This window comes from Eptesicus fuscus, chromosome 6 (assembly GCF_027574615.1).
Source record: "Eptesicus fuscus isolate TK198812 chromosome 6, DD_ASM_mEF_20220401, whole genome shotgun sequence".
NCBI lineage: Eukaryota > Metazoa > Chordata > Mammalia > Chiroptera > Vespertilionidae > Eptesicus > Eptesicus fuscus.
This window is the reverse complement of record NC_072478.1, coordinates 72,320,811-72,347,693: the sequence shown is the minus strand read 5'-3', so window position 1 is coordinate 72,347,693 and position 26,883 is coordinate 72,320,811. Positions and strand designations below refer to the sequence as shown.

The window sequence follows — 26,883 nt, the reverse complement described above, 5'->3', positions numbered from 1 at the left end:
CGAGTCTATTTTGAAGAAATGGCGTTAGAAGAAGTTTAAGTTTAAAAAATTTGGCTCTCAAAAGAAATTCCAATCGTTGTACTGCTGATATTTGGCTCTGTTGACTAATGAGTTTGCCTACCACTGCCTTAGCAGTTTCTGTGCTCCAAGGCCAGGAAAGAAATTATGTTCCACAAGTTTTAGTTCCTTGTTACATGTTTTGAAGTTTATGGCTTAAGAACATATCCTCCTTCCTTTTGATCTCCGGCCAGGTCCCCCATTGGTACTGGAACTGGTTCACACAGGCCAGTCTTTCCAGGGAAGGCTAAGAACAGGGTCAAGAAGGACTGAGAGTGGGTCTAAAATGATTAACAGAAGATAAGGTAGACATTTTTTTTAAAAAATATATTTTATTGATTTTTTACAGAGAGGAAGAGAGAGGGATAGAAAGTTAGAAACATCGATGAAAGAGAAACATCGATCAGCTGCCTCTTGCACACCCCCTACTGGGGATGTGCCTGCAACCAAGGTACATGCCCTTGACCGGAATCGAACCTGGGACCCTTGAGTCCGCAGGCCGACGCTCTATCCACTGAGCTAAACCGGTTTCAGCAAGGTAGACATTTTTGTTACTTTGATTCATAGCTGTTATCCTACTTGTGTAGGTTTACAATAAATTGGTGTCTATGTCTCCATTAAAAGAAGGAACAATCACTTATGCCAAGTGCTACTGAGAGGATGAATAAAATAAGGACTGAGAACTGACCTCTGCACTTAACAAGTGGAGGTCACTAGTAACTGGGACAAGGATTTCAGAGAAGTGACTGGGATTAAATCTTTTTTTTTCTTTAAACAGTTCACATTTATTATTGATAACAATAAAAAAAATCATGTAAAGACTATCAGTATTGTATTGCCAAGAGTGAGGTAACTGGTTTACAAAACATTCACAGAATTTGATATGCAAATAATGTTTAGGGAGGAAAGTGAATTAAGACATCAGCGTTAGCCAAAACCGGTTTGGCTCAGTGGATAGAGCGTCGGCCTGCGGAATGAAGGGTCCCAGGTTCGATTCCGGTCAAGGGCATGTACCTTGGTTGCGGGCACATCCCCAGTAGGGGGTGTGCAGGAGGCAGCTGATCGATGATTCTCTCTCATCGATGTTTCTAACTCTCTATCCCTCTCTCTTCCTCTCTGTAAAAATCAATAAAATATATATTAAAAAAAAAAAAAAAGACATCAGCGTTAGAGGGAAACCAAGAGTTAGTGCTGGGAAAGGCAGAGGGACAGCTGCGTGGGGAGTGCAGGTCACCAGGGAGACTGGGACGCCTTGTCACAGGAGGCACAGGCCGCAGCCCCCACACAAGGAAAGCGCGCGCGCAGTCCTGTGCCCTGGCGTGAACCAGTGCTGCTTCCCAATCAGCTTAAAAAGAACACATCCTCAGATTGAGGGGGGTGCGGGAATGGCTGTGAGTCAAATAGTTCTACAATCATCCCTGGGCTGATGTGGACTGTCGAGTGGAGTATTTTCTTGATAGATGTCAGCATGGGATTAAATCTCGATTGGGATCTGTACAAGAGAAAATGGGGAGATACGTGGAGGCCTCCCAGAACAAAACAGAGCCGATAAATGGTGCTGAAGCTTGAGGGCAGGAGGGGTTTCAAGGAAGTTATTTTTAAAGATGGGAAATATTTCAGAATGTTGAATACTGTTGCAAAGATAATCTAGTGGAGAGAGGGGGAAAATATTTGGTAGTAAAGAATATTATAGGAGTAAAGTCCTTGACTAGCTAAGAGGGTTAGAGTTATCCCAACATACAGTTGACCGTGTGCCGAACCCTTGTGCAATAAAAAACCCATGCAGCTTTAGTCGCCTCAAAAACTCAAGTTGTCCCTTGGTATATGCAGGGGATTGGTTATAGGTCCGCCCTTCCCGAACAGATAACAAAATCCATACATGCTTAAGTCGCCTATATGAAATGGTGCAGATCAATGCATACAGTCAGCTCTCCACAACCACAAATTCCTGACCATGAATCAAAAACTCTATAGGTATTTATTGAAAAAAATCACTTATAAGTGGGCCTCTGCCATTTGAACCCATGCTGTTCAAGGGTCAACTAACTGTATAGTGACTTGGGATATGATAAAGATTGCTTTATATGTAATCAGAAAAAGGATGATCTATTCAATAAACGATGCTGAGGCCAATTGTTTTGTCATAAAAAGATATAGATTCTTCCTTCATATCATAAACAAAAATAAATTCTAGATGGCATAAAGGCTGGAATATAAAAAGCAAAACTTAAACATTCAGAGGAAAATGTATTACAACATGTTTATGACTTTGCAGTAGAGAAGAATTTCTTAAAAAGATACAAAAGCAAAATTAATAAAGGAAAATATTTTAAAAAATGGATACACTAAAATATACTCCTATACTTCAGGTTTATAATAAACAGAGTTAAGAGATGAGTCACATATTGGAAGAAGACATTTACATCACAGATAACCAACACAGGATTAGTATCCAGAACACACATATATTTAATTTTTATGTAGGTATGATTTCCATATATACAATAATACACGTGGGAAGTAGCAAACCTTTTGACATGTATAATCCATTCCATAGACTACTAATTTCCTAAAAAATACTAGGAAGCATTAAGGGTAGTCTCTGGTTTAAGTGTTCTACATGTAAATAATTTTGATAATGTTCTGATCTCCTAAAATTATTTTTAATTATTAATTTTTTTTTTTTAGTTTAATGATTTTCAGAGGGAGAGGAAGGGGGAGAGTGGGAATAGAGGGAGAGAGGGAGAGAGGGAGAGAGAGAGAAACATCAATTTGAGAACACAACATCCATCAGCTGCCTCCTACACACACCTACCGGGATCAAGCCTGCAACCTGGGCATGTGCCCTTGACTGGGAATCAAACCAGCAACCTTCTGGTGCACAGGATGACACCCAACCAACTGAGCCACACCGGCCAGGGCTTAATTATAAAATTTTATATCCCATGTTGATATACCAATATGTTTTGCCAACAAAGCATTGAGAATCTTGTAAAATCCTGTGTTATCATTGAATGGGAGAATCAATCAGTGAATGGGAGAAAACACACTGCTCATTGAGTAAAACAAAATGGTAAAGATACTCATAAAAGAGAAACAAAAATAATATTAAATACAATTTATAGTTACCACCATTAAATGGTAGAATGCTAGACTATTTTATAATACTGCCAATCTCTTCAGGGATGAGAAATGTAGAAGAAAAGCCATTTAAGTTTTAATGATTAAAAATGAAGAGGATGCAGTCATATATTACATTTTTACAATAAAGCTTCACTGTGGTCTAATTAAATGCTAATTCTACGAAGGCTATAGTTTGACTAAGGGCCACTATTTATTTAAAAAATTAGGATTTTTTATTCTACATAGGTGATACTAGGTGATTTTGATATTTTATCATCTATTTTCAGAAGACTGATTAAAAATTGTCTTTTTAGGAACACAGAGATATTCCCTATCTGTAAAAAGAAACTGTATTACTTGTTAGCTACAGAAACCATTTCAGTGCTTCTGGAAACAAGGGCCACTTTCTGTGAGAGTTGGCACACACTGTGATTGTCAAAAAACTTTTTATTGATTTTACAGAGAGAAAGGAAAGGAGAGAGAGAGAGAGAGAGAGAGAAACATCAATTTGTTGTTCCACTTATATTTACATTCACTGGTTGATTATTATATGTGCCTTGTGCAGGCATCAAACCTGCAACCTTAGAGTATCAAGACAATGCTGTAACCAACTGAACTACCTGGCTAGGGCCACACACTGTGATATTTTGACCAATGTAGTATGTTTGGGACTAAATGCCAATTTAATCTAATGGTTTCATTTCACATGGGAGGAAAACCCATCAACTTGCCAAAACACAGCATTCTCAAATAGTTATAATAAGAGCAAAATATTCATCAAGGTCAAAGAAAAATAAATATGATATATTTCCCTAAGCATTTATATCACTTGGTAAAGTTTTTTTTTCAATGAAAATGAAATATCTTCTTATCTAATGTTCTTTAGAAATACTTAGCTATGGCCTGAAGTTTTCAGCAATGTCTTTTAAATGGGAAATTTAATTATAAAACTATACTCTGACTAATTTTCACCATGCCAATTCAGAGAAAAATATCTGCATTTCTAGGACTTATGTTGCAGTTATATATTTTAAAATTAAAAATTATAAAGACTTGATTTTATCCTAGAAATTCAGTGCTTCTGAGTTGGTGTATCACAATATGGCACATTTTCTAAAAGAAGGTCTTTCCTAGGAACCAATTCTGAAAAACAAAACAAGAAAGGAATAATTAACATCATTAAAATTAAAAAAATTAAATGCTAATATGCTTATTCCCCCTAAAATTTATAACAAGAATATATGGAGTTTTAAGGAAAATCTTCCAGGAATATTTTATTTCAGTTAACTTCAAAGGTGGAGTCCTTGATTTTAAATGGAGACAGTAGGATTCTCATTTCAAATTATTATAAAAACATGTCTGACCAACTTTATCCATTATCACTTATTTATTAAATATAACTAATTAAATAACTGACCAGAATTCAGCTAAAGCACATTATCAGCCATTTGATTATAGATTATTAATAATTAAGACCATCAACTGGAAAATGTTTTTATATGACTTACTATAGAAAAGGCAAGACGGCTTTCATAATTTAAAGATTCTAAATTTTACATAACAGTGGTTTTCAACTGGGGGCGTTTTGGGTGGTCATACCAACTGAAGAATGCTACTGGAATTTAGTGGGCAGGAGCCAGGGATGTATGGAACAGTATGGTACAGCAAAGAACTATCCTGGTCAAAATGTTAGGAAACAAACAACTCTTTACAAGTCAAGAAGATTGAAATCATATCAAGCATCTTATCAGATCACAAGAGCATGAAACTAAAAATCAACTACAATATAAAAACCTCAAAACATTCAAACACATGGAGGCTATTTAGTACTTTATTAAACAACTAGAGGCCCTATGCAGGAAGATTTGTGCAAGAATGGGCCTTCCTTCCCCTGGCTGCTGGCACCGCCTTCACTCTGGCCGGAGCTGCCTTTTTGCTCAGGTCTGGATCCACCTTTCTGCCTTTCCATGCTGCCCAGAGGCCCTGAGCGGCTGGGGCAGTGTGGAATGCCTGCGTCATTGCCATGGTAATAGTGCAAGCATCCCACCCCACCCCGCCCCGCCCCCTTGGCGCCTGCATATGCAAATTAACCCGCATTCCTTGGTGGGTTAATTTGCATGCTCACTCCTGATTGGCTGGTGGGCATCGCGAAGGTACTGTCAATTTGCATCTTACTCTTTTATTAGTGTAGATGAATGGGTTTCTGATAAGATCAAGACAGAAATAAAAAACTTCCTGTAAACTAATAAAAATGAACACACAACAACACAAAATCTATGGGACACAGCAAAAGCAGTCCTGAGAGGGAAGTTCATAGCATTACAGGCCTATACCTCAAGAAATAAGAAAAAGCTCAAATACTAGTAAACGTTCTAACCCTACAACTAAAAGAATTAAAAGAGAATAAGAAGAAAAGTCCAGAGTAAGTAGAAGGAAGTAAATAATAAAGATCAGAGTGGAAATAAATGACATAGAGACTAAAAAAAAACCACACAAAATATTAATAGAACCAAAAACTGGTTTTGAAAAGATAAACAAGATTGATGAACCTTTAGCCAGACTCATAAAGAAATAGTAGAAAGGACCCAAATAAATAAAATCAGAAATGAAAGAGGCAATGTAACAACTGATACCACAAAAATACAAAGGATTGTAAGAAGTTGCTGTGAACATCTATATGCCAACAAACTGGACAACCTGGGCCAAATGGATGAATTTCTGGAAACATATAATTTTCCAAAACTCAATTGGGAGTAATCAGAAAACCTAAATAGGCTGATAACAAGTAATGAAATTGAAGCAGTAATGAAAAAAACTCCCACCAAACAAAAGTCCTGGACCAGATGGATTTACAGGCGAGTTTTACCAAACATTCAAAGAAGAACTAACACCTATTCTCCTCAAACTATTCAAAAAAAATTCAAGAGGAAAGACTTCCAAGCTGTTCACCCTTTTCAGCTACACACATGAACATATGCCCTTCTTCCCATATGTAGAAATATCAGTTTACTATCTGACCCCTAAGATTTCATCCTGATTCAAATCAGGGATTTCTGTCTGATGTCCATTAGGTCGACATGGCATATACCTGTTAGACCATAGTAAAGAATAAACAGGATACAGCAATAAAAACCTGAAATGGGAAACACATGTCAGTCTACTCCACAGAAAATCCTAAATCCTGGTGGACAGGAAGAGCAAGGACTAGCTTTTGACAAAGCAATAAATTCTCTAGTCAACCCATCTGGCAGTACTTAATCCTGTTTTCTGGGAGACCCAAAGAAACTCTCTTGTTCACTGTCCTTCAAGGCTTCTTGTTCATCCTCTTGGGTATCCTACTTATCTAGAGGTAGGAATATTAGGGAATAGGCCCTTATTTGAGGCTCTGAAGCTTTCATATACAGAGGTTTTTTTAAGAAAAAATGGCAGCAGAGTAGGAGGATGCTGCATGGACATGCTGCCAGGAACAAGCTGGAATTACAACTGAAATAAGAAAAGGCTTCCTGAAAAATCAATGGAAAACTCACAGGAGAGAACCCTGATACCCAAAGACCGAAGGTGGAGATGGCATAGAGACTGGTAGGAGGGGCGGAGGCGCAAAAGAGCTGGCTGGGCACCCACAGACGGCAACTGAAGTCCCAGAGAGATATCTCAGCTCTGGAGGGGTGCCACTGAGAACTCTGGGGTCTAATCCCGAAGCTGGGCTCCCCAGCAGAAGCATCAAACATGAACAGTACTAACTGGTGAATATAATAGAATTAGGGGCATAGAAAGGGAGTGGACTGACAATTCTCGGGGGAAAAGGGGAGTGGGGGGTGCGGGAAGAGACTGAACAAAAAGCGTAAACCTATGGAGGAAGACACTGGGGGGGTAAGGGCAGAGGGTGGGGTAGGAACCGGGTGTAGGAGAACTATGGGGGGGAAAAAGAGGAACAATTGTAGTAATCTGAACAATAAAGATTTATTAAAAAACAAAACAAAAAAAAACAACAAAATTAAAATCACTATAAATAAGTACCTCTCAATAATAACCCTAGATGTAAATGGATTAAATGCTCCAATCAAAAGGTGTAGGGTAGCTGAATGGATACAAAAACATGGACCCAACTATATGCTGTCTACAAGAGACACACCTCAAAACAAAAGTCACACACAGGATGAAAGTGAAGGGATGGGGAAAAAAATAGACTTTAAAAGCATCATGCTAAGCAAGATAAGCAAGTTGGAGAAAGATAAACATCATATGATTTCACTGATTTGTGGAATATAATGAACAACATAAACTGATGAACAAAAATAGAGCCGGGGGGGGGGGATATAATAATAGAAGTAATCCTGTTATTTATAGATTTTTAATATTTCCTACAACTTTTATGATATCATACTATGTTAGTATAGTTTTGGTAATATTATTATACTTAAAATCCTCTTACTCTTGAAATCCTAAAGTTTATTGCATGTAATATTATTATATGTAAGATCATTTTTCTTAAATAATTGGTGTTTATTGCATGTAACATTATCATATTTAAAATAGTTTTTCTTGAGATATTAATGTTTATTGCATGTAACATTATTATATTTAAAATTGTTTTCCTTGAAATAAAAAAAGAAACTGAAAAAAAAAAAGTAGAGCCATCATGGTAATATAATAGTTAAGAGGTCTGAGTATTTTAAGTATCTCTGTTGCCAATAACTATATTTAAGTAAATCAACCTGAAATTTTGTGTCCTTGTCTATAAAATAAAAAAAAAAATTAAAAAAAAAAAAGAATTCTTTCAGCCCAGCCAGCATGGCACAGTGGTTGAGCATTGACCTATGAACTAGGAGGTCACAGTTTGATTCCCAGCCAGGGCACATGCCTGGGTTTTGGGCTCAGTCCCCAGTGTTGGGCATGCAGGAGGCAGCTGATCAATGATTATCTGTCATCATTGAAGTTTCTCTCTCTCTCTCCCTCTCCCTTCCTCTCTGAAATTAATAAAAATATATTTTAAAAAAGATTACTTTCAAATCAATAGTAAAAAGGCAGATAATTGCCAAGAAAATGGGCAAGAGACTTAAACAGCCATTTCATAAATAACAGGCCATTAAACAACTGAAAAGGTGCTGATACTTCATTAGTTATCAGAGAAATGCAAATTAAATTCACAATGTAATACCATTACACAACTACCAGAAAGACTAAAATTAAAGAGCTACACAGTACCAAGTATTGTTGAGGATATAAAGCAACTGGAGCTCTAAGATGCTGCTGTTGGAAGTGTAAATTAATCTAACCACTTGGAAAACTGGTTAGCAGTATCTACTTAAACCTAAATTCTATATAATAAAACCCTAATATGCAAATCGACCGAATGGTAGAACAACCGGTTGCTATGATGCGCACTGACCACTAGGGGGCAGACACTCAATGCAGGAGCTGCCCCCTGGTGGTCAGTGTGCTCCCATAGGGGAAGCACTGTTCAGCAAGAAGCCGGGCTCGCTGCTCCTTAGTGCTGCCTCGGAGGCGGGAGAGGCTCCCGCCACTACACTTGCTACGGCTGGCGGGCTCACAGCTGGTGAGCGCAGTGGTGGTGGTGGTAGCCTCTCCCACCTCTGCGGCAGCTCTAAGGACCCCTCGGGGGATGTCCACCTGCTGGCTTAGGCCCACTACCCCGGGGTCCCAGATTGTGAGATGGCGCAGTCTGGTCTGAGACCACAGTGCACAAATGTCGTGCACTGGGCCTATAGTAAACACATAATCCTTTTGACCTGGAAAATTCACTGATATCTCCAAGAAATGCATTATATTAGTGTATGTACATGTCTATGTACATACATATTTTTTAAACCACAAGGCATACATAGAATATTCACAGAATTATTATTTATTACAGTCCAAAATTAGAAATGACCCAAACAAACAATAGTAGAATGAATAAAGTGTAGTATATTCAAACAATATTTATAGAAATGTTGTTGTACACAATTATATAGATGATTCTCACAAAAATAATGTTGAGAGAAAGAAGCCAGATAAAATAGTAATGCTGTATGATGTAATTTATATAAAGTAAAAATATTTATTAAGTTAAAAATTGATAGTGTTAAAAGTCAGGACAACGGTCATGCTTGTGGGGTGGGGATGACCGGGAGAGACATAAGGTCATGTGGGGTCTTTTGAGGTACAGGTAGTATTATATAGCTTGGTATGTATGCTGGTTACATGAGTATTTCACTTCGTGAAAATTCAGTGGGCTATACAGTTATAAATTGGGCACTTTTCTGTTTGCATGTTATACTTTAAAGAAAAAAGCCTTTCAAACACTGCTAATGTCATCTTCTTTGTTGTTATTGTTGTCCCCAAATAAACTTTGGGGAATAAAAACAAATCCTATTCCGATTGCTCGCCTGGTTGCCTCGTGCAGAGGGAGGCCATGGGTGGCAGCAGTGGCGGGGCGATTCGGGGAGGGGCCGGCCACTCGCCATCCCCAGATTGGCCCACCAGGGTTGCCTCCCACAGAGGGAGGCCACCGGTGACCGCAGTGGGGTGATTCGGGGTGGGGCCGGCCGCTCGCTGTCCCCAGTTCGGCCCTCTGGTCACCTCCTGCAGAGGGAGGCCAGACTGCGGCTTAAGCCTGCTCCCTGCATGTTGGACATCCACTGAGGGCTCCTAGACTATGAGAGGGCACAGGCCGGACTGAGGGACCCCTCCAAGTGCACGAGTTTTCATGCACCGGGCCTCTAGTATAATATAAAATGAGATTCTGCCGAAGCCCCACCAGGAGTCTTGAGGTATAATGAAGGATCCTCTACTCTATTTTTATTTCTTATAATCCCAATTGTTCTGAATTAAAATAACTCTAATCATAGAATAAAAGGTAGAGAAACAGACTTAGTCTAGGTATGTGTTAAATGGTACTAGAAATATTAAGAACCCCAAATAAATGATAAAAATAGTCATACTGTCTTTGTAACTATAGTTTTATAATACAATCAGTAGGTAAGGTTTTTTAAAAAATTTAAAAATAAAAAATCTGATAAAACAAAGTTTCCTACTTCGGTATTTTTAAATGGTAGCCTTATAAATATGTGAAATATATACCACATTGTCTGGCAAAATCAAGTTCTTTTACCAATCAGCATTAAAAGCACTGTAATTGCTCAATATTTTAAAACACATTGCAATCAGAAAACATTTTTCTTTCATTTTACTTACTCAGTGTATTGTGGTCTGTGTGAATACCTTGTATAACAGATGTTCTGAGCAACAATTCCACATCGGAACCTATTTTTATTAGCTGTTAAGAAAACCAAACACAGAATAAATCCTTCAGGTTTTTTTCAGTGGTTCATACAAATGTACTGTTTTTGAAAAGTATAGGTTTACTACAAACTTTTTATATAATAATCTGCCTTTAACTTTTTATAACCATTCCAAGTGTGCAGAAAGCTCATACAGGCATATACTTTTAACTTTTATCCACCTGTTCATATTTTGACCCCAAACAGGTTTAGAGTATTTTTGTTGTTGTACATATATATTTTACAATGTGTTTAAAACACATAGTTTTTTTGGGGTGGTGGTGGTGAATCTTTCTTTTATAGACTTGGATGTTCTGAACACTAGAAAGAGTACTTGGATTCCAACTCTGGTTCTGTCATTAAGTGTATGGCCTTGGTTTAATAACCTACTCCGAGTTTCAGACCTCATTATTTGCAAAATGAAGAAATGGACTAGAACAGCAATTCTCAACGCTATGGACCCCTTGAGCCACCTTAGACCCTTTCAGGCGACCCATGATGTCAAATTTATTTTCATAATACTAGAGCCTAGACCCTTCTACACTGAGTTGTGAGAAGTAGAGTTTTCTCTATGAAATACCATTTGTACTTGAATGAACCACTGACAGGCAGACAAACTATGATTATTCAGATTTGGGTATTTGCTAGATTTTTTTTCTTGAAAATGAGTGAAGTGAGGAGGGAAGTTAACTTTTCAAGAAAAAAAATCTAGCAAATATAAGACCATGGGATGAGGAGTCATGGAGGTTGTGAGCAGAAGGACAGAATATGCCTTTTTTTAAAAAAAGGTTCACTGCCTTTAAAAGTATTGAGAACAGGCTATAGGAATTTAGTGCAAAAGAAGGAAGATCCAGTAGGAAGCTGTTGTAACAATTCAGTGAGAAATGATGGTAACTTGAACCAGGAGATAATGATGAGGAGGATGAGAAGTGGTTGAATTCTAGGCATATTTTGGAGGTTAAACCAATAGGATTTGCTGCCAGATTAAAGTGTGAGAGAAGGAAAGCAGTAAGACAGCACAAAGGATATTGGTCTGAGCATCAAGAGGAGGGAGCTGCCATTAATTGACATGAAAGCCTGTGGGAGATCAAAATCTCACATGCTGACAGACTTGAGAAGCTGCTTAGCAGGGTAGAGAAAGGGGAAAAAAGGGTCTCCTCATTGGAGGTGCATAAGCTGATTGGAGTCCTAGTTCTAAGGTTGGGAACAAGGTTAGATGAGGAGCAAGGGATTAGAGGAGACCAGTAGGTGGTGTGTATGAATTATAGAGCTGAAAAAAAATTTAAAAAAATATATAATTTCCATTGGACTAATAGGAACAGAGTTCCACATTGAAACTAACCTTTAAGGAATTTATCACTTGGTGATGTATAGTTTCAAAGAATATTCACTATTTTTGGAAAAGGCTATTATATACTCCTTTATCTTTCCAACTACTTATTTGTGTGAGACTAAATTTTCTTCATAGACTTCAACCTAAAAAACACGTTGAATGATAAAATATAGCTGACTTCTATTAAGCCAGACATGAAAGAGATTTGAAAAATGTAAAGCATGCCATTCTTCTCACTAAATTATTTTGAAAATGTAGTTATTTTTCATAAATAATGTATTTGTTAACATGTAATGGGTCTATTGTTTTCAAATGATTCAATCAATATCTATATTAAATTTCTCAGTTTTAAATTCTAATATGGTAAATACTGATAAGTATAACACATAAACATCACTTTTTAGGGTACTCAATTTTTAAGAAGGTAAAGGGGTCTTGAGACCAAAAAGTTTGAGAACTGCTGGTATAGAGGATGCTTAAGTTTCCTTTTGTTGCCAAGTATAACAAACCATCTAATTCTAATACATGACAACATAATTATCCAAAAGCTACTAAATATTTAACATATGAAGAGTTGTAGAAAGTACCATATGTATTTATAACAAATATCTAATTTCTAGATTGCTTAATGTTAAATTAGTACTCTAAAAGTAAAATGAATTTGATTATTTTCTTTATTTTTTATTTAATAAATCTTTATTGTTTAGATTATTATAATTGTTCCTCTTTTTTCCCCCCATAGCTCCCCTCCACCTGGTTCTCACCCCACCCTCTGCCGTTACCCCCACTCCACTGTCCTCATCCATAGGTGTATGATTTTTGTCCAGTCTCTTCCCGCACCCCCACACCCTTTTCCCCCCGAGAATTGTCAGTCCACTCCCTTTCTATGCCCCTGATTCTATTATATTCACCAGTTTGCTCTGTTTATCAGATTTTTTATTCACTTGATTTTTAGATTCATTTGTTAATAGATATGTATTTGTTGTTCATAATTTTTATCTTTACCTTTTTCTTCTTCTTCTTCCTCTTCTTAAAGAATACCTTTCAGCATTTCATATAATACTGGTTTGGTGGTGGTGAACTCCTTTAGCTTTTTCTTATCTGTGAAGCTCTTTATCTGACCTATAATTCTGAATGATAGCTTTGCTGGGTAGAGTAATCTTGGTTGTAGGTTCTTGCTATTCATCACTTTGAATATTTCTTGCCACTTCCGTCTGGCCTGCATAGTTTCTGTTGAGAAATCAGCTGACAATTGTATGGGTGATCCCTTGTAGGTAACTAACTGCTTTTCTCTTGCTGCTTGTAATATTCTCTCTTTGTCTTTTGCTCTTGGAATTTTAATTATGATGTGTCTTGGTGTGGTCCTCTTGGGATTCCTTTTGTTTGGGGTTCTCTGTGCTTCCTGGACTTGTAAGTCTATTTCTTTCACCAGGTGGGGGAAGTTTTTGGTCATTATTTCTTCAAATAGGTTTTCAGTATCTTGCTCTCTCTCTTCTTCTGGCATCCCCATAATTTGGATGTTGGTACGCTTGAAGTTGTCCCAGAGGCTCCTTACACTATCTTCAAATTTTTGGATTCTTTTTTTTTCTGGTTGGGTGTTTTTTGCTTTTTTATTTTCTGGTTGGGTGTTTTTTGTTTTTGTATTTCAAATCTTTGACTTGATTCTTGCAATCCTCTAATCTGCTGTTGGATCTCTGTATATTATTTTTTATTTCAGTCAAGTGAATGTTTAATTTCTAGTTGGTCCTTTTTCATATCCTCGAGGGTCTCGCTATATTTATTGGCCTTTTCTAGAAAATTCTTGAAAAACCTTATAACTGTGGTTTTGAACTCTATATCCAGTCATTTGCTTTCCTCCATTTCTTTCATTTGTGACCTGTTTCTTTGTCTCCGCATTTTGGCTGCTTCCCTCAGTTGATAGAGTGGCTTTGTGTGCTAGGTGTCCTATAGGGCCCAGTGGTTCAGCCTCCCCAGTCACCTGAGGTGGACACTCTTGGTGCACCCCTTTGTGGGCTGTGTGCACAGTCTTGTTGTAGGTAAGCCTTGATTGTTGTTGGTATCACTGGGAGGAATTGATCTCCAGGCCAATTGGCTGTGATGATCAGCTGTGTCTACACTGGGAGAATTTCTGTGCTGGAGACACCCTTATGAGACAAGACTTGCAAAAGCCTCTGTGCTCAGCTTGGATGAAGTGGAGTCTCAGGGCAGAGAAGACAGTATGAGTCTAGGTCCCCAGAGACTCGCCCGGAACTGGAGTTCAGAGCAGTCAGGAGCTTTTGTCTCCCTCCCGATTGAGAAAGTCAGCTGTGTACTCAGTTGCCAGTCCTCTCCATGCACACATCTCCGTACCTCTGCCTTCTGCAGCTCCTCTGAGTCTCAGTGTGCTTTTCTCTTTCCTTCTAGTTATAGAATTTCCACTCAGCCAGCCTTCCTGTGGTTCTGGATGATGTCTGTTTTGTCTTTTAGTTGTAGTTTTGCAATTGTTGTGCGAGGCAGCAGTTTAGGTGTTTATCTATGCCGCCATCTTGGTTTTCCCCTGTAGTTCATTTTCTCAGTTTAGTTGATATAAACAATTTAAAATGTAAAAAAATCTTAAAAGTTTAAATCATGATTTAAAAATTTAGAAATTGCCAAATTGTTATCAGTCTACTGAATAGCAAATAGGACAAACCTCCATTATGTACCTTTTAACTTCTATTCAATTCATGAATTGAGTCTAATGTCATCTTAACTGCTACATGAATAAAAATTTCATAGTCCCTGTTTGCCCTATCATATACTTAAGGGAAATCTTTCTCCTTTTTATTACAGGGATAGAAATTCTTAAGCTATTTCATTGTCTCACTGGCTTATTATAGATATTTACTATTTCAAAAATACATTTTTCAAAATATAAATGATTTTCATAAAATTTTAACATTCAGAAATTCTGTTAAACACAGAAGAATTTCTCTAACTTATACTTTCCTTTTTATCAAACCAATTCTTGGAATCACCACTACCCCTGCAAATAGTTTTCCATTTTTCATTTTCTTCCTATGGTCCTTTCCCTATATTTATCCAAGGTTAGAAACAGTAATACTTAGGAAGCTCAAAACTGAGACAGTGTATATACGCAGCATGATTTTATACAGGAAACAAATCATTGTGAATTTTTTCAATGAATATGCATTGGGAGTACTAGGGAGCTCACAGACTGATTTCAGTAGACTGTCTTAAACTAAAATAAGTGACTAAAATGCAAATATTAAAGGCAAACCAAGAGTGTTCATGAACTGTGGCTGGTTCACTTCCATTGCCAAGACAGGAATTAAAGAAAAAAAAAAAATCTGTCTAGTTGAGCTAAATGAGTAGGTGTTTCCTCTATAGTTCTGAGTTACCATAGCACTCATTCTTTTCAGTTTCAATGAGAAGATAGCACTTCTGTGGGTGACTGGGTTGATTCAGCTGCTCTTGTTTTAACCAGGGTTACCATCCTTGTTCTTTTTACCAGGCAACTTGTTTTCTTATGGTTGTAGGCAGATGACCCAGAGGAGGTGAGCCATACCAAACAAGTGAAGATTATTTTTAACTATTGGGTTTTTATTTCACATAACCCCTCTATTTTCATCATTTCCTCTAGTTGCTAATACAATTTACAAGCATTTTATTATAAAATTGAAAAATTCAATTACTGTACCTCTTCTATTTTCTTAGAAGAAGTTTCATTTTTATTACTTTTGAATTCTTCATTTATTTTTATTCTGGCTGCTACAGAAAGAAAAATACATATAGTTACTTGCTTTTCTAATTTATTATTCCTGCCACAATAATTTACATGTTATTCATTATGAATGACTACTTCTCTAGTAAAGGAAACAGTTTTGCCCCATGTAAAACAAAGTATAAAAATCAGAAATTTATTAAAGAAGTCTCTTGGAGAGCTTATGACAGGCTGGCAAGTTTGTAACTAAACCTAATATAAACCTTCAGCACTCTAATACTTTTGTTTCCTGCTTTTCACTTTCAATTTCATTTGTGTATTTATTAGATTCAATAAATCAATGTAATTCTTTGTTTCTATAAATCTAAGAATTTAAATTAAAATGTTTTTAAGATGGCAAAACTCAATACTTAAAGCACATTAAACCAGACACACATACACACATTAACATAAAGATATAGCAGCTCTGAGCACTTTGGCTGACATGTAAAGTAAATGATAAATAAAATTTTTGTTCACGTACACCACTGAGACTTCACCATCATTACAGTAGCATAATTCAGTTTAACCTGACAAACTGCCTTATTGTATTGCTGTAAGCATTTAATGGAATGATCTATATAAAGTGCTTAGTAAACATACAATGTTACCTGTTCTTATAATTACTTCACTTAAAAACATTTAAAGCAACAAAAATATACTATTTTGATGTGAGACTAGTCATAAAATCTTTCTTCTATGCTTCAGAATTTCAATATGCAAGGTGGTTAGAGTTTAGGCTTTGGAGCCAGACTGCTTAGGCTGAATCCTAGCTCTACTTCTTACTAAGTATAATGTGGGGCAAATCCTTACACATTTTTTAGTTTCTTATCTGAACAGAAATCATACATTAAAATCATGATATAATGGACTAATTCGGGTGAGGCAGGGTGTCTGTTAAAACTGACAGTCCATTTTATAATAAAACTAGAGGCCTGGTGAACAAAATTCGTGCACAGGTAGGGTCCCTAGGCCTGGCCGGTGATCAGAGATGATCGGGACTTCTGGCTGCTGGCTGGGGCCTTCCTTCGTTCTGCAGTGCCCCCTGGTGGTCAGTGCACAACACAGCGAGTGATCAAACTCCTGGTCTCCCGGTTGAACTCCCAAGGGGACACTTTGCATATTAGTCTTTTTTATATATATATAAAAGATAGACAGGTTTTCCAAATGTAAGTTAAAAAATTGACAAATATAGATACATTTTTGTAATTAAAATTAAGTATGTATGAAAGTTTAATTTCACAGAAAACTTTTCTATATGTATGACTGTAATTTTAAATTTATACTAAATAGGTCTAGTAAATGTGTGCATTCACAGTCACTGTGAATAAACAATGCACACTTCTGGGCTTGGCTTAGCTCACGTTGGAAGATGGGTGGCACGTGTTAAAACTGCTGCAGAAAGTCACGCCATGCAACAACAGAACCAATTACCCCGTGGGATGTTCCAAAGGAAAAACAATAAAAACTTAACCTCTAATGCTCTGGTATCTGTGACCAAATGCTAATCATTTGCTGAACATTGTTTACGAGAGGTGACTCTTGGATTTAAATATGCAGACTATGGTTGTAGATATGTAACATTTATTTATGTTGGTGAAATTACTAGTATTTTTCAAACATATGGCCTACTCACTAAAATTTGTTAAAAATAATAAATTTGTTAATAACAAATAACAAATTAACAAAATAACAAATTTATAGATTTAATTATAAGCAAATCTTGGTTTAAAGCATTTTAAAATTAATAGGGTGTTAAATTAACTTCACATATGACATACAGGCTAGAAATTTTTCCATTAAATCCTAATCTGTTAAATCAATCTCTGCAAAATTGAGGGTTTACTGTAATAGCAACTACATCACAGTGTTATAATAATTAAATGAGGAATTTGTGTAAAGTACAATATAAGGCATATATTTTAATATTCAAGAAATTATTTTTGGTGAATTACAAAAACTAGAATTTCCTGGGTCAGTGGAGACACTTTACTTAGGTTAAAGAGGTTTAGAAATGTATGAGGATTGGAACTGAACATGACCAACACAGAACCAAGTAAGACAGAAATCACTTAAAACTGTGAAATACTAAATGTGGAATTGCTTGGAATAGATTCTCTTTCTTAGCTGCTGTCACTTCTAGAATGACACAAGGCATTAACGATACGGTAGTATCTAGTCCTAGAGTGTGTGAAATTGTGATTATAAAATAGAGAAAGGACTTTAATTTTCTTTAAGTGTATACTCCTCAAAAAGTGTAATGTAAACTAATCTTTATAACACATAACAGCATTAGGGAAGAGGTAGTGAAGGTCATTCCCTAAGATGAGGCTTGGCTCTATAGGGTCTCTTGGATATATGAGCAGCATCTGAAGAATGGACTTGTTCCAACGGAAAATTAATAAACTTACCTTCTAATGCTCTGGTATCATTTTTAAAAACTTGTTGTCTGGTCCTGTGCAATGTTTTAAAGAGCTGTAAAACCTATCAAGAAAATCAGAACTTAGACCGCAAAAGAAAAAAATCACATTTTACATAATTAAGTAGTTGATGAAAACCAGGGTTTGTGGAAATACCTTTACATTGATTATTTATCTTTAAATTAAAAACTTTATTTACAAAAGTAATACAAAGTTCTTTGAAACAAAACAATATAAAGGTAGTTAAAAAGTTAGTAATTCCCCTGCAAAACCAGTCTGCCAAGGTAAACAACTTTACCAGTCTGGTATGTATTATCATTTTTCTTAAGATATGGAGGCCTTCTTTTGTTCTTTTTAAAAAAAAACACATATTTTATTGATTTTTTACAGAGAGGAAGGGAGAGGGAGAGTGTGTTAGAAACATCAATGAGAGAGAAACATTCATCAGCTGCCTCCTGCACACCCCCTACTGGGGATGTGCCTGCAACCAAGGTACATGCCCTTAATCAGAATCGAACCTGGGACCTTTCAGTCCACAGGCCTACGCTCTATCCACTGAGCCAAACCGGTTAGGGCCTTCTTTTGTTCTTAAAGTGAGGCACATACTAGTATACACAAACTCATGAACTTATTAAATCTTAACAGAGCTCATAAGGAAGATGTTTTGGGTAATTCAGGCAAGCTCAATTGTGATTTCTCAAAAAATAAGTAGAATGCTGACACTTTTGATTATTACAAGAGTATGTTAAAAAATGCAGAGAAAAGAGACTGGCACTTTGGTAGGAGTCAGATTGTAAGGAGGATTTAGCGATAGACTGAGGCCACCTCACACTTCTTTAAAAAACAAAACAAAAAAGTTTCGAAAGGCGGAGACTAGCCATAAAGAACCCAGCCCCAAACAGCCAACCCTGTCTGGAGGGCGGAAACTCGCTCCAAAGAGCCCAGCCTAGCCCGGAAGAACCGAGCCCAGCCCCTAAGCAACACCTATTCTTCCAGCAGGCCCAAGGAACCCAGACTGTGCATCAGAGTGATTTCCACAGGCACCTCTCCTTGTGAGTCAGCAGCCCTTTCAACCTCTGGCTCCTAGGCCAGAATGCTCCCTTAGCGTCCTTTCCTAGAAGGCAGTCTTGTGGAGACCGGGGCTTCCCCAGGGCCCGGATCAATATGATGTTAATGGACCTGCCCCGGAATAGCCCAGCCAAGGCCTAAGAGGCGAATCTAGTTCCAAAGGGCTGACACTAGTTCCGAAGTGCCGAGCCTAGACTCTAAGACCCAACCTAGTCCCTAATAGCCGAAGTCAGTGCTGAAGGGCGGAGCCTAGCCAAAAGCCACCTCATACTTTTTCTCGTCTTCTCAATTTCAGTGATGGAAGACACAGACTTTCGTAAGCCAGAAATTTTAAACTCATCTCTAAAGCCTCCTTACTCTTCATGTGGAAACTTTAGCATGTCTAATTTTTGTATATCCACCATAGCCCCAAACTATTTAAGTTCAGATGCTCCCCATCTGTTTCTTAAGAGTACTTAAAAAGATTTGTCACTCTGCCACCCTACCCTCCTTTTCTCCAGTCCATTCATCAGAAAACATCTAACATTTACTGAGTATATCCTGTGTGCAAGGTACTGTTTTAAATATTTTATATATTTTAGAAAACGTATAACTTCAAAGGCATACACCAAAACAGAAACAGGAAACAAGGAGCAGAAAACATAAAGACAACTATACTTAAATCCCAAGTTATTGCAAACATGCAATAAAAACACAAAGAAAATATTTAAAAGGAGGCTTTAGGCTCTGGCTGGGTGGCTTAGTTGGTTAAAGCATCAGAAAGCTTGAGGTTCTATTTCCAGTTGGGGCAGATGCTTGGGTTTTGGGTTTGATCCCTGGTCAGGGAGAGTGTGGGAGGCAGCCCAATTGATGTCTATCTTTCACAGTGATGTTTCTCTCTTTCTCTCCCCCCTCTCTAAAAAATCAATAAACATATCCTCGGATGAGGAATTTTTTAAAAAAGGAATGTTCAGAAACTCCCAATAGCTTATGGATATCAAATGAGTAAGAGCAGAGGTTAAGTTGACAAATAAAAATTGAGAAAAGATAAGAAAATTAAGAGAGTGACCTAGATGGCTCCAACAAGAGAGAACAGAGAAAACAGAAATTAAAAGGGAGAATAAATTAAGGAAATTTCACCAACTAAGATGCTTGAGTTAGTATATTGAAAGGGCTCCACCAAGTGCCCAACACAAGACCCATACAATGGCTCATGATGTAAGTTCAGCACAATGCTAATAAAAAGAAAAATCTGAGAGAAAAAACCAGTTCACATACACTGGGTATGTGATCAGAATGGTACCTGACTTCTCTTTATCACTGTGAGAAGACAATAGTATATTGTATTCAAGTTTTGAAAAAAAATCCAGCTTAGAACATTAGACACAGTCAAATTATCACTTAAAACAAGGGCAAACACAATTTTTAGAAATGCAAAGTGTCATATGCCATACACCTTTTCTTGGAACACTACATGTGTTCCACCAAAACAATGGATGAACCACTAAAGAAAAAAGCATGGGAATCACCTGTCCAACAAAGGAGAGGCAGAGATAACAGTAAAGGACAAATATAGGTCAGCATTTGTGCAACCAGCTGAGAAAGCAACTAGTCTAGACTACAGAAAAGGCTGAACTGATTCAGAAAAGATGTTACTAGAGAAAAAATAAAACTGGTAGACGTTAGTTTGGCTTAGAGTTTGGGAACAGATATGCAGGAAACTAACCAATGATAAATACAAGGCAGTTATTAATTTCAAGAAAATATAAGGATTATTAATTAAAGACAATGTAATCATACTATCTAAGAAAAGGGTAATATGCAAATTAACCACCACTCTGTCACAAAGATGGTGGTGCCCATTGCCACAAGATGGTGGTGCTCAGTCCTCTCAACCCTGCCAGAGTCCCCCAGTCCCAAGGGGGCGACTGCTGAGAGCAGGCAACGTGAGCGGCCTGGCGGAATGCTTGCTTGTTGAGGCAAGCATTCCACCCTGGCAGCGGAGGGCCTCTGGGCAGCGGGCATGGAGCGGCCGGGAGGAGGAGGAGGGGGGAACGCTTGCGTCGTTGCCCCGGCGATGAGACAAGTGTTCCACACCTGGCTGCAGATGGGCCTCTGGGCCGTGGAGAGCCTCTGGGCAGTGGGTGTGGAGCGGCCAGGCCCCGCAGAGAGCTACTGGCACACGGATTCGTGCACAGGGCTACTAGTATAGTTATATTAGCGATCTCAGCTGTGGATAATTTTTATATAGTCAAATAATATCAGAGACAAAAACTGATTCACCAAAATGTGTATATTGTGAAGAATAGGGTGTAAGGGGAAGCTTAGTCCTCAACCTCCAATGTTAAAAGTCAACAAATAATATCTCCAAAGAGAAAATAAATAGTAGTTTAAGCATGTTTAGAAACATGGAAGTAAATATCAGAAGGAATAGCTAAAATGATTAAAAGCTCTTATCTCTGGAGAGCAGGAATTAGGAGTATGTAGAAGGAAGTAGATACCTACTGGCATTTGTGTAACATTATTTCTTTCTTTTTAATTCATTTGCATTTGTCACAACCTTTTTAAAGCAGAATGTGACTTGAGCACTACATTTCTATCCACAAAACTTGCTCTGAGTTACCTTCAAATGGCTTTACAACATGCCTAGGTGAACTTATAATTTTGCTACTCTAAATAATACTTTTCTTTAGAAAACAAGCTCTATGGATAGTTACCCCCATCAGATTGGTTCAGCTTAGTATACTAATTTCTAGAGGCCATACGTGCAGTTGATAAATACAGAGGATAGAAGGTTTAAGAAGTAGATCCTAGGGCAGTGACACACCTTTTGAGCTTGGTGTGTCAAACTTCACCAAAAAACTGAGCATAACTCGGGTAGTGTGTCACTTTGAGGAAAAAACATTATTTCGCAAATGTTTTATCCTCAGGAGCAGCAAATGTTTCATCCTTGGCATGCGGCTGCTTCAGCAGCCGCGTGTCATCAGAAATGGCTACGCGTGTCAGTGCTGACACGTGTGTCATAGGTTCGCCATCACTGCCCTAGGGGATGGAAGTTGTTTTAACCATGTTTATCTCAAAACATTTCAGTGACAAAAGATTTGGTCTACTAAGGAACTCACTTGAAAGCTAAACACTTTAGAGTTAGACCATAATGTTAACAAACATTAGGTTACACACATCTCACAACAAACATAACCTCATTCTGTTAAAATAAGCCGACATGAAACTAGAAGAGAAAAACTAGTTCTGCTTAGAACCAACATCTTTGATTTCAGGTTTGTCACTGGACTAATTTTCTTCTTTTTTAAAATATATTTTTATTTATTTTAGAGAGGAAGGGAGAGGGAGAGATAGAAACATCAACAATGAGAGAGAACCACCTATCGGTCACCTCCTGCATGCCCCCGCTGCGGGTTTCAAGCCCATAACCGCAACCGGGGGTCTGTGCCCTGATGGGGAATTGAACTATGACCTCCTGGTCCATAGGTCGAGGCTCAACCACTGAGCAACACCGGCTGGGCTCTTCTTTTTTTTTTTTAAATCTTCCTCTTTCTCTTCCTTTTCTTCAGCCTCATCATCACTGACTTCTTCACCACGTTCTTCTCCCCCAAAAAGTAAGGGAGTAGCTAATAAATTGAGAGTGTTTTTTCACAATCTCCTTTGTCTTTCTCTCCTCCAGATACTTGGTCTGGTCTTCTTTCAGATTCAGGATGACCTCTGTTTACTGTGTCAGTCCTAACTGTGAGCAATCTTACTGGGGAAGGCTCCCAGGCATACTGCTCATCATTCTTATATTTGGTAATTACGGGCACTTTTTCAGCAACCAAATAGGCTAATTACAACCTGACACCATAATGGCCAATCCCAGAGATATCCGCACCAGCCTGCAAAGCTTCCATGAATGCTTTGGTCCCAGACTTGGCAATAGTACCAAGATTATTGATCAAATCAGCCTTGGCCATTCAATTCCAGTATCCATGATAGTGAGAGTTTGGTCATATTTGTTTGGAATGCGGATAATGTGCAGCTCTTTCCCAGAGTCCAGTTTACTGGGATCTGACAAGCTTTCACAGCTGATATTGTCCAGTGGATCTGATGAATCTGAAATAAATTCCCTCAGAAATATATCTTTATTCAAGTAGAAAATATTGATGATCAGTGACATCAACTGGGCAATTTCTATCTGAAAGGCAAACGTCTCAACCTCTTCCCCCTCCATCGGTTGGTTGTGAGTCTGGGTTTCCGCAGGCATCTCAGCTAAGGGGCCACTTGGGCTCCAAAATAATGCAGCACCAGGACGCAGAACAACTAGCCAACTATTTCTTAATCTTTACTACACATTTATCACCTTTATAAAAACTGAAAATTGTATTTTAAGTGAGAAAGGGAAAGTATACTATCAAAAAAGAGAAAAGACATCTCACAGAATGGGAAAAAATATTTGCAAATCTTATATCTGATAAAGGGCCAGTTATCTAGAACATATAAAGAACAACTCAATAATAAAACATTTTTTAAATAGGCAAAGGATTTGAATAGACATTTCTCCAAAGAAGACAAACAAATGGCTATTAAGGCCAAAGAAAGATGTTCAACATTTGCCATTTGGGAAATACAAATTTAAATCTCAGTGATACTACTTCACTCCAGTAGAAGGGCTACAGTAAAAAAGATAGTAAAAAACAAATGTTGACAAGAATGTGGAAATATTGGGACGTATACATTGTTGGTGGGAATGTAAAATGGTGCAGCCACTTTGGAAATGTTTGGCAGTTGCTCAAAAATTAAACAGTTATAATATGACCTGCCTGGGTATATACCAAAGAAAAAGAAAAATGTGTATTCACACAAAACTTATACATGAACATCCATAGTATCTATTCATAATAGTGTCAAAAAGTAACCACCCAAATGTTCATCAACTCATAAATGGGTAAGTAAAATGTGGTCTATCCCCAAGACATATTGAAGTCCTAATCCCTAGCACCTACAAATGTGACCTTATTTGGAAACTAGAGGCTTGGTGCACGAAATTCATGCACTCAGGGGTGGGGGCAGCGTCCCTCAGCCCGGCCTGCACCCTCTCGGCCTGCACCCTCTCCCAGTCTGGGAGCCCTTGGAGGATGTCTGACTGCTACAGAGGCAGGAGAGGCTCCTTCCACTGCTGCTGCACTCACCAGCCATGAGCCTGGCTTCTAGCTGAGCGGTGCTCCCTCTGTGGGAGCCCACTGACCACCAGGGGGCAGCTCCTGCGTTGAGCGTCTACCCCCTGGTCATCAGTGCATGTCATAGTGACCAGTCGTTCTGCTGTTTGGTTGATTTGCATATTAGCCTTTTTATTATATAGGATGGGGTCTTTGTAGATATAACTAAGTTGAGGTCATCATTATTGCCTTGGGGCTATCAGAGCTACTATCACGTTGGAGTTAATTAACTTTTATTAAAAAGTAGAAAGCTCCTTGGCTCTGTCGCACAATGGATAGCTCATTGGACTTCTAAAAAGCAGAAAGCTAAGTCACATATTGTCTTCTCTTTCCCATTTACTTATTCTGATTGGACAAATTTAGGCAGTGTATATAGAAATGTATTTTTCACAGATCAGTTTGAAGCTGACATTGCCATTTATTGTAAGCTTGGACAAGTTACTTAGACTTTTTGCCTCAGTTTTGTTGTTTCTTTAATAATCAAGTAATTTTTAAGAGTGTATGGTATAATTTCCATACTAGGTTTTACTGTAGTCATTATTTATCTACTAGAGGCCCGGTGCACAAAATTCATGCATTGGGGGAGGGGGGTCCCCTCAGCCCAGCCTGCACCCTCTCCAATCCAGGAACCCTCGGGGATGTCCAACTGCCGGTTTAGGCCCAATCCTGGTGATCGGGCCTAAACCGGCAGTTGGTCATCCCTCTCACAATCCAGGACTACTGGCTCCTAACTGCTCACCTGCCTGCCTGCCTGATTGCCTCTAACTGCCCCCCGCCCCCCCCCCCCGCTGGCCTGGTCACCCCCAACTGCCCCCTGCCCCCGCCAGCCTGGTTGCCCCTCACTGCCCCCCTCTGCTGGTTTGGTCACCCCTCACTGCCTCCCCACCCCCACCGGCCTGGTTGCCCCACGCAGCCTGCTGTTTGGTTGTTTGGTAGCCCCTCACTAACCCTCCTGCCGGCCTGGTCACCCCACGCAGCCTGCTGCTCAGTCGTTTGTTCGCCCCTCACTAACCCCCCTGCTGGCCTGGTCACCCCACTCAGCCTGTTGCTCAGTCGCTTGGTTGCCCCTCACTAACCCCCCGCCAGCCTGGTCGCCCCACTCAGCCTGTTTGGTTGTCCGTTCAGTTGCGATGGTCGCTTAGGCTTTTATAGATATAGATGCCTTCTAAGTCTGGGTTATATGCCCTCCTGAGTACATCCCAGCATTGGGCACTTACTACACTGTATGTTAATGGCTCACTTGTACCATATTTCTTCCAAGGCTTCTTGGTTACCTTTGTATCCTCCACACTTGGCATGGGTGTCTTCCATACATTACAGGCCTGGCTGAAAGTGTTTTTGGAATGAATCCTTTCATTTGTATTCAAGTTTTCCAAGCAATTTTCCATTTCAAGAACTTTCCATATGCTACTTCCTCTTTCTGGAATGGTCTTTTTCTCTCTTCTCCTACCTAGTTCTAATTAAACTTCACATCTCAACCTAACTTAAACTTCTATGAAATATTGTTTAGCATCCCTCCAGATTAAGTTAAATCCCAATTATATGCACACAAAATACACTATTGTAGCTCAAAGCACTTAATACAATTCTAATTAAGTAATTGTTAAAAGTCTCTGACCTGCTAGACTTCTGTATGAAGGTAAAGGTGGTCTGTTTATTGTTGCACCCACCATGCCTTAATAGTATAGGCTAAATGTTGGATCTTAGGAGTTACTAATAGCTATTCTGTAAACTCAATAAAAGTTTAAAATGAATAACCCTTTACAATTGTTTCTACTGGTGCTGGGATATATATTAAACCTTACTGAGAACGCCAAGTTCAGTAGTAGATGAGGCATTGCTTGGCGGCTACCTATTATTGACCATAGCATTGCTTTTCCTCACTATATTGTAGCAGGCCATTTCCCCCTTCCAATGCCTGTGTTTCAGCCAATGACAGGGACAGGCCTCAACCGGCCATGCTGATGTTGAAGGTTAGGGAAGGCCAGTCCATGAAATTGTGCACCGGCCAGGAACGTGTCACAGTGGCGAGAAATGGACCTGAGACCATGTGACCCCGGCAGGACCACTGCTTCCCAAGCTCATTCAGAGAACTCGGGTCTCTGCTCTGTGTCGCGGAGTGTTACCTTTGGTAAGTGAATGTGCTGATGTCCTTGGTTCCTAGACCTCTGTGTACCTTCCAATTACATGACTAGACTACACCTTTCACCGCATCGGGTGCTTGGGGCGCAGGGCTGCCCTTAGCGTCCCCTGCACTTCCCCAGGATGGGAAACGGGTCCCTCAGACGAATGCTCGGTGGGGAGATGAAACGCGGGCAGAGCTCAAGTCTCGCATTACTGAACACACTCGGTACCCAAGCCGATTAAGAACTAGGAACCACTGGTGCCCCCCAGCCCTCTTCCACACCTGCACAACCCGTCAACCAGCCATTAGGGTTGGTCACCGACTCCTCAGGGGCGAAGGCCACATCCTCCGTGGAGGGCCCGAACCCCAGTTACAGGACTCCATACAACTTTCGTCAGGCTGCGCTCTTAACACCCCCCGCCCCCAGTCCCCGCTCTCCCCTGTCGGCATCGCACCCAACACCTCCCCAGGCCCTGTCACCTTGGCCGCCTGACCCATGTTTCTCCCACAGCGGCAGCTACCTCTTCAGCAGTCTAGTCGCCCCGC

At 39.0% G+C, this 26,883-nt stretch overlaps 1 protein-coding gene across 1 annotated transcript; it reads right to left on the bottom strand.

Annotated features, from left to right (window-relative positions):
* Positions 1-2,403: 2,403 nt before the first annotated feature.
* Positions 2,404-26,883, bottom strand: LYRM7 (LYR motif containing 7). The gene is made up of 5 exons (XM_008142711.3): positions 26,818-26,883; positions 17,950-18,022; positions 15,476-15,546; positions 10,378-10,459; positions 2,404-4,323 (listed from the first exon to the last, which is right to left on the bottom strand). The coding sequence occupies exons 1-5, from the start codon at positions 26,833-26,835 to the stop codon at positions 4,253-4,255; spliced, it is 315 nt and encodes a 104-aa protein (XP_008140933.1). The 5' UTR covers positions 26,836-26,883; the 3' UTR covers positions 2,404-4,252.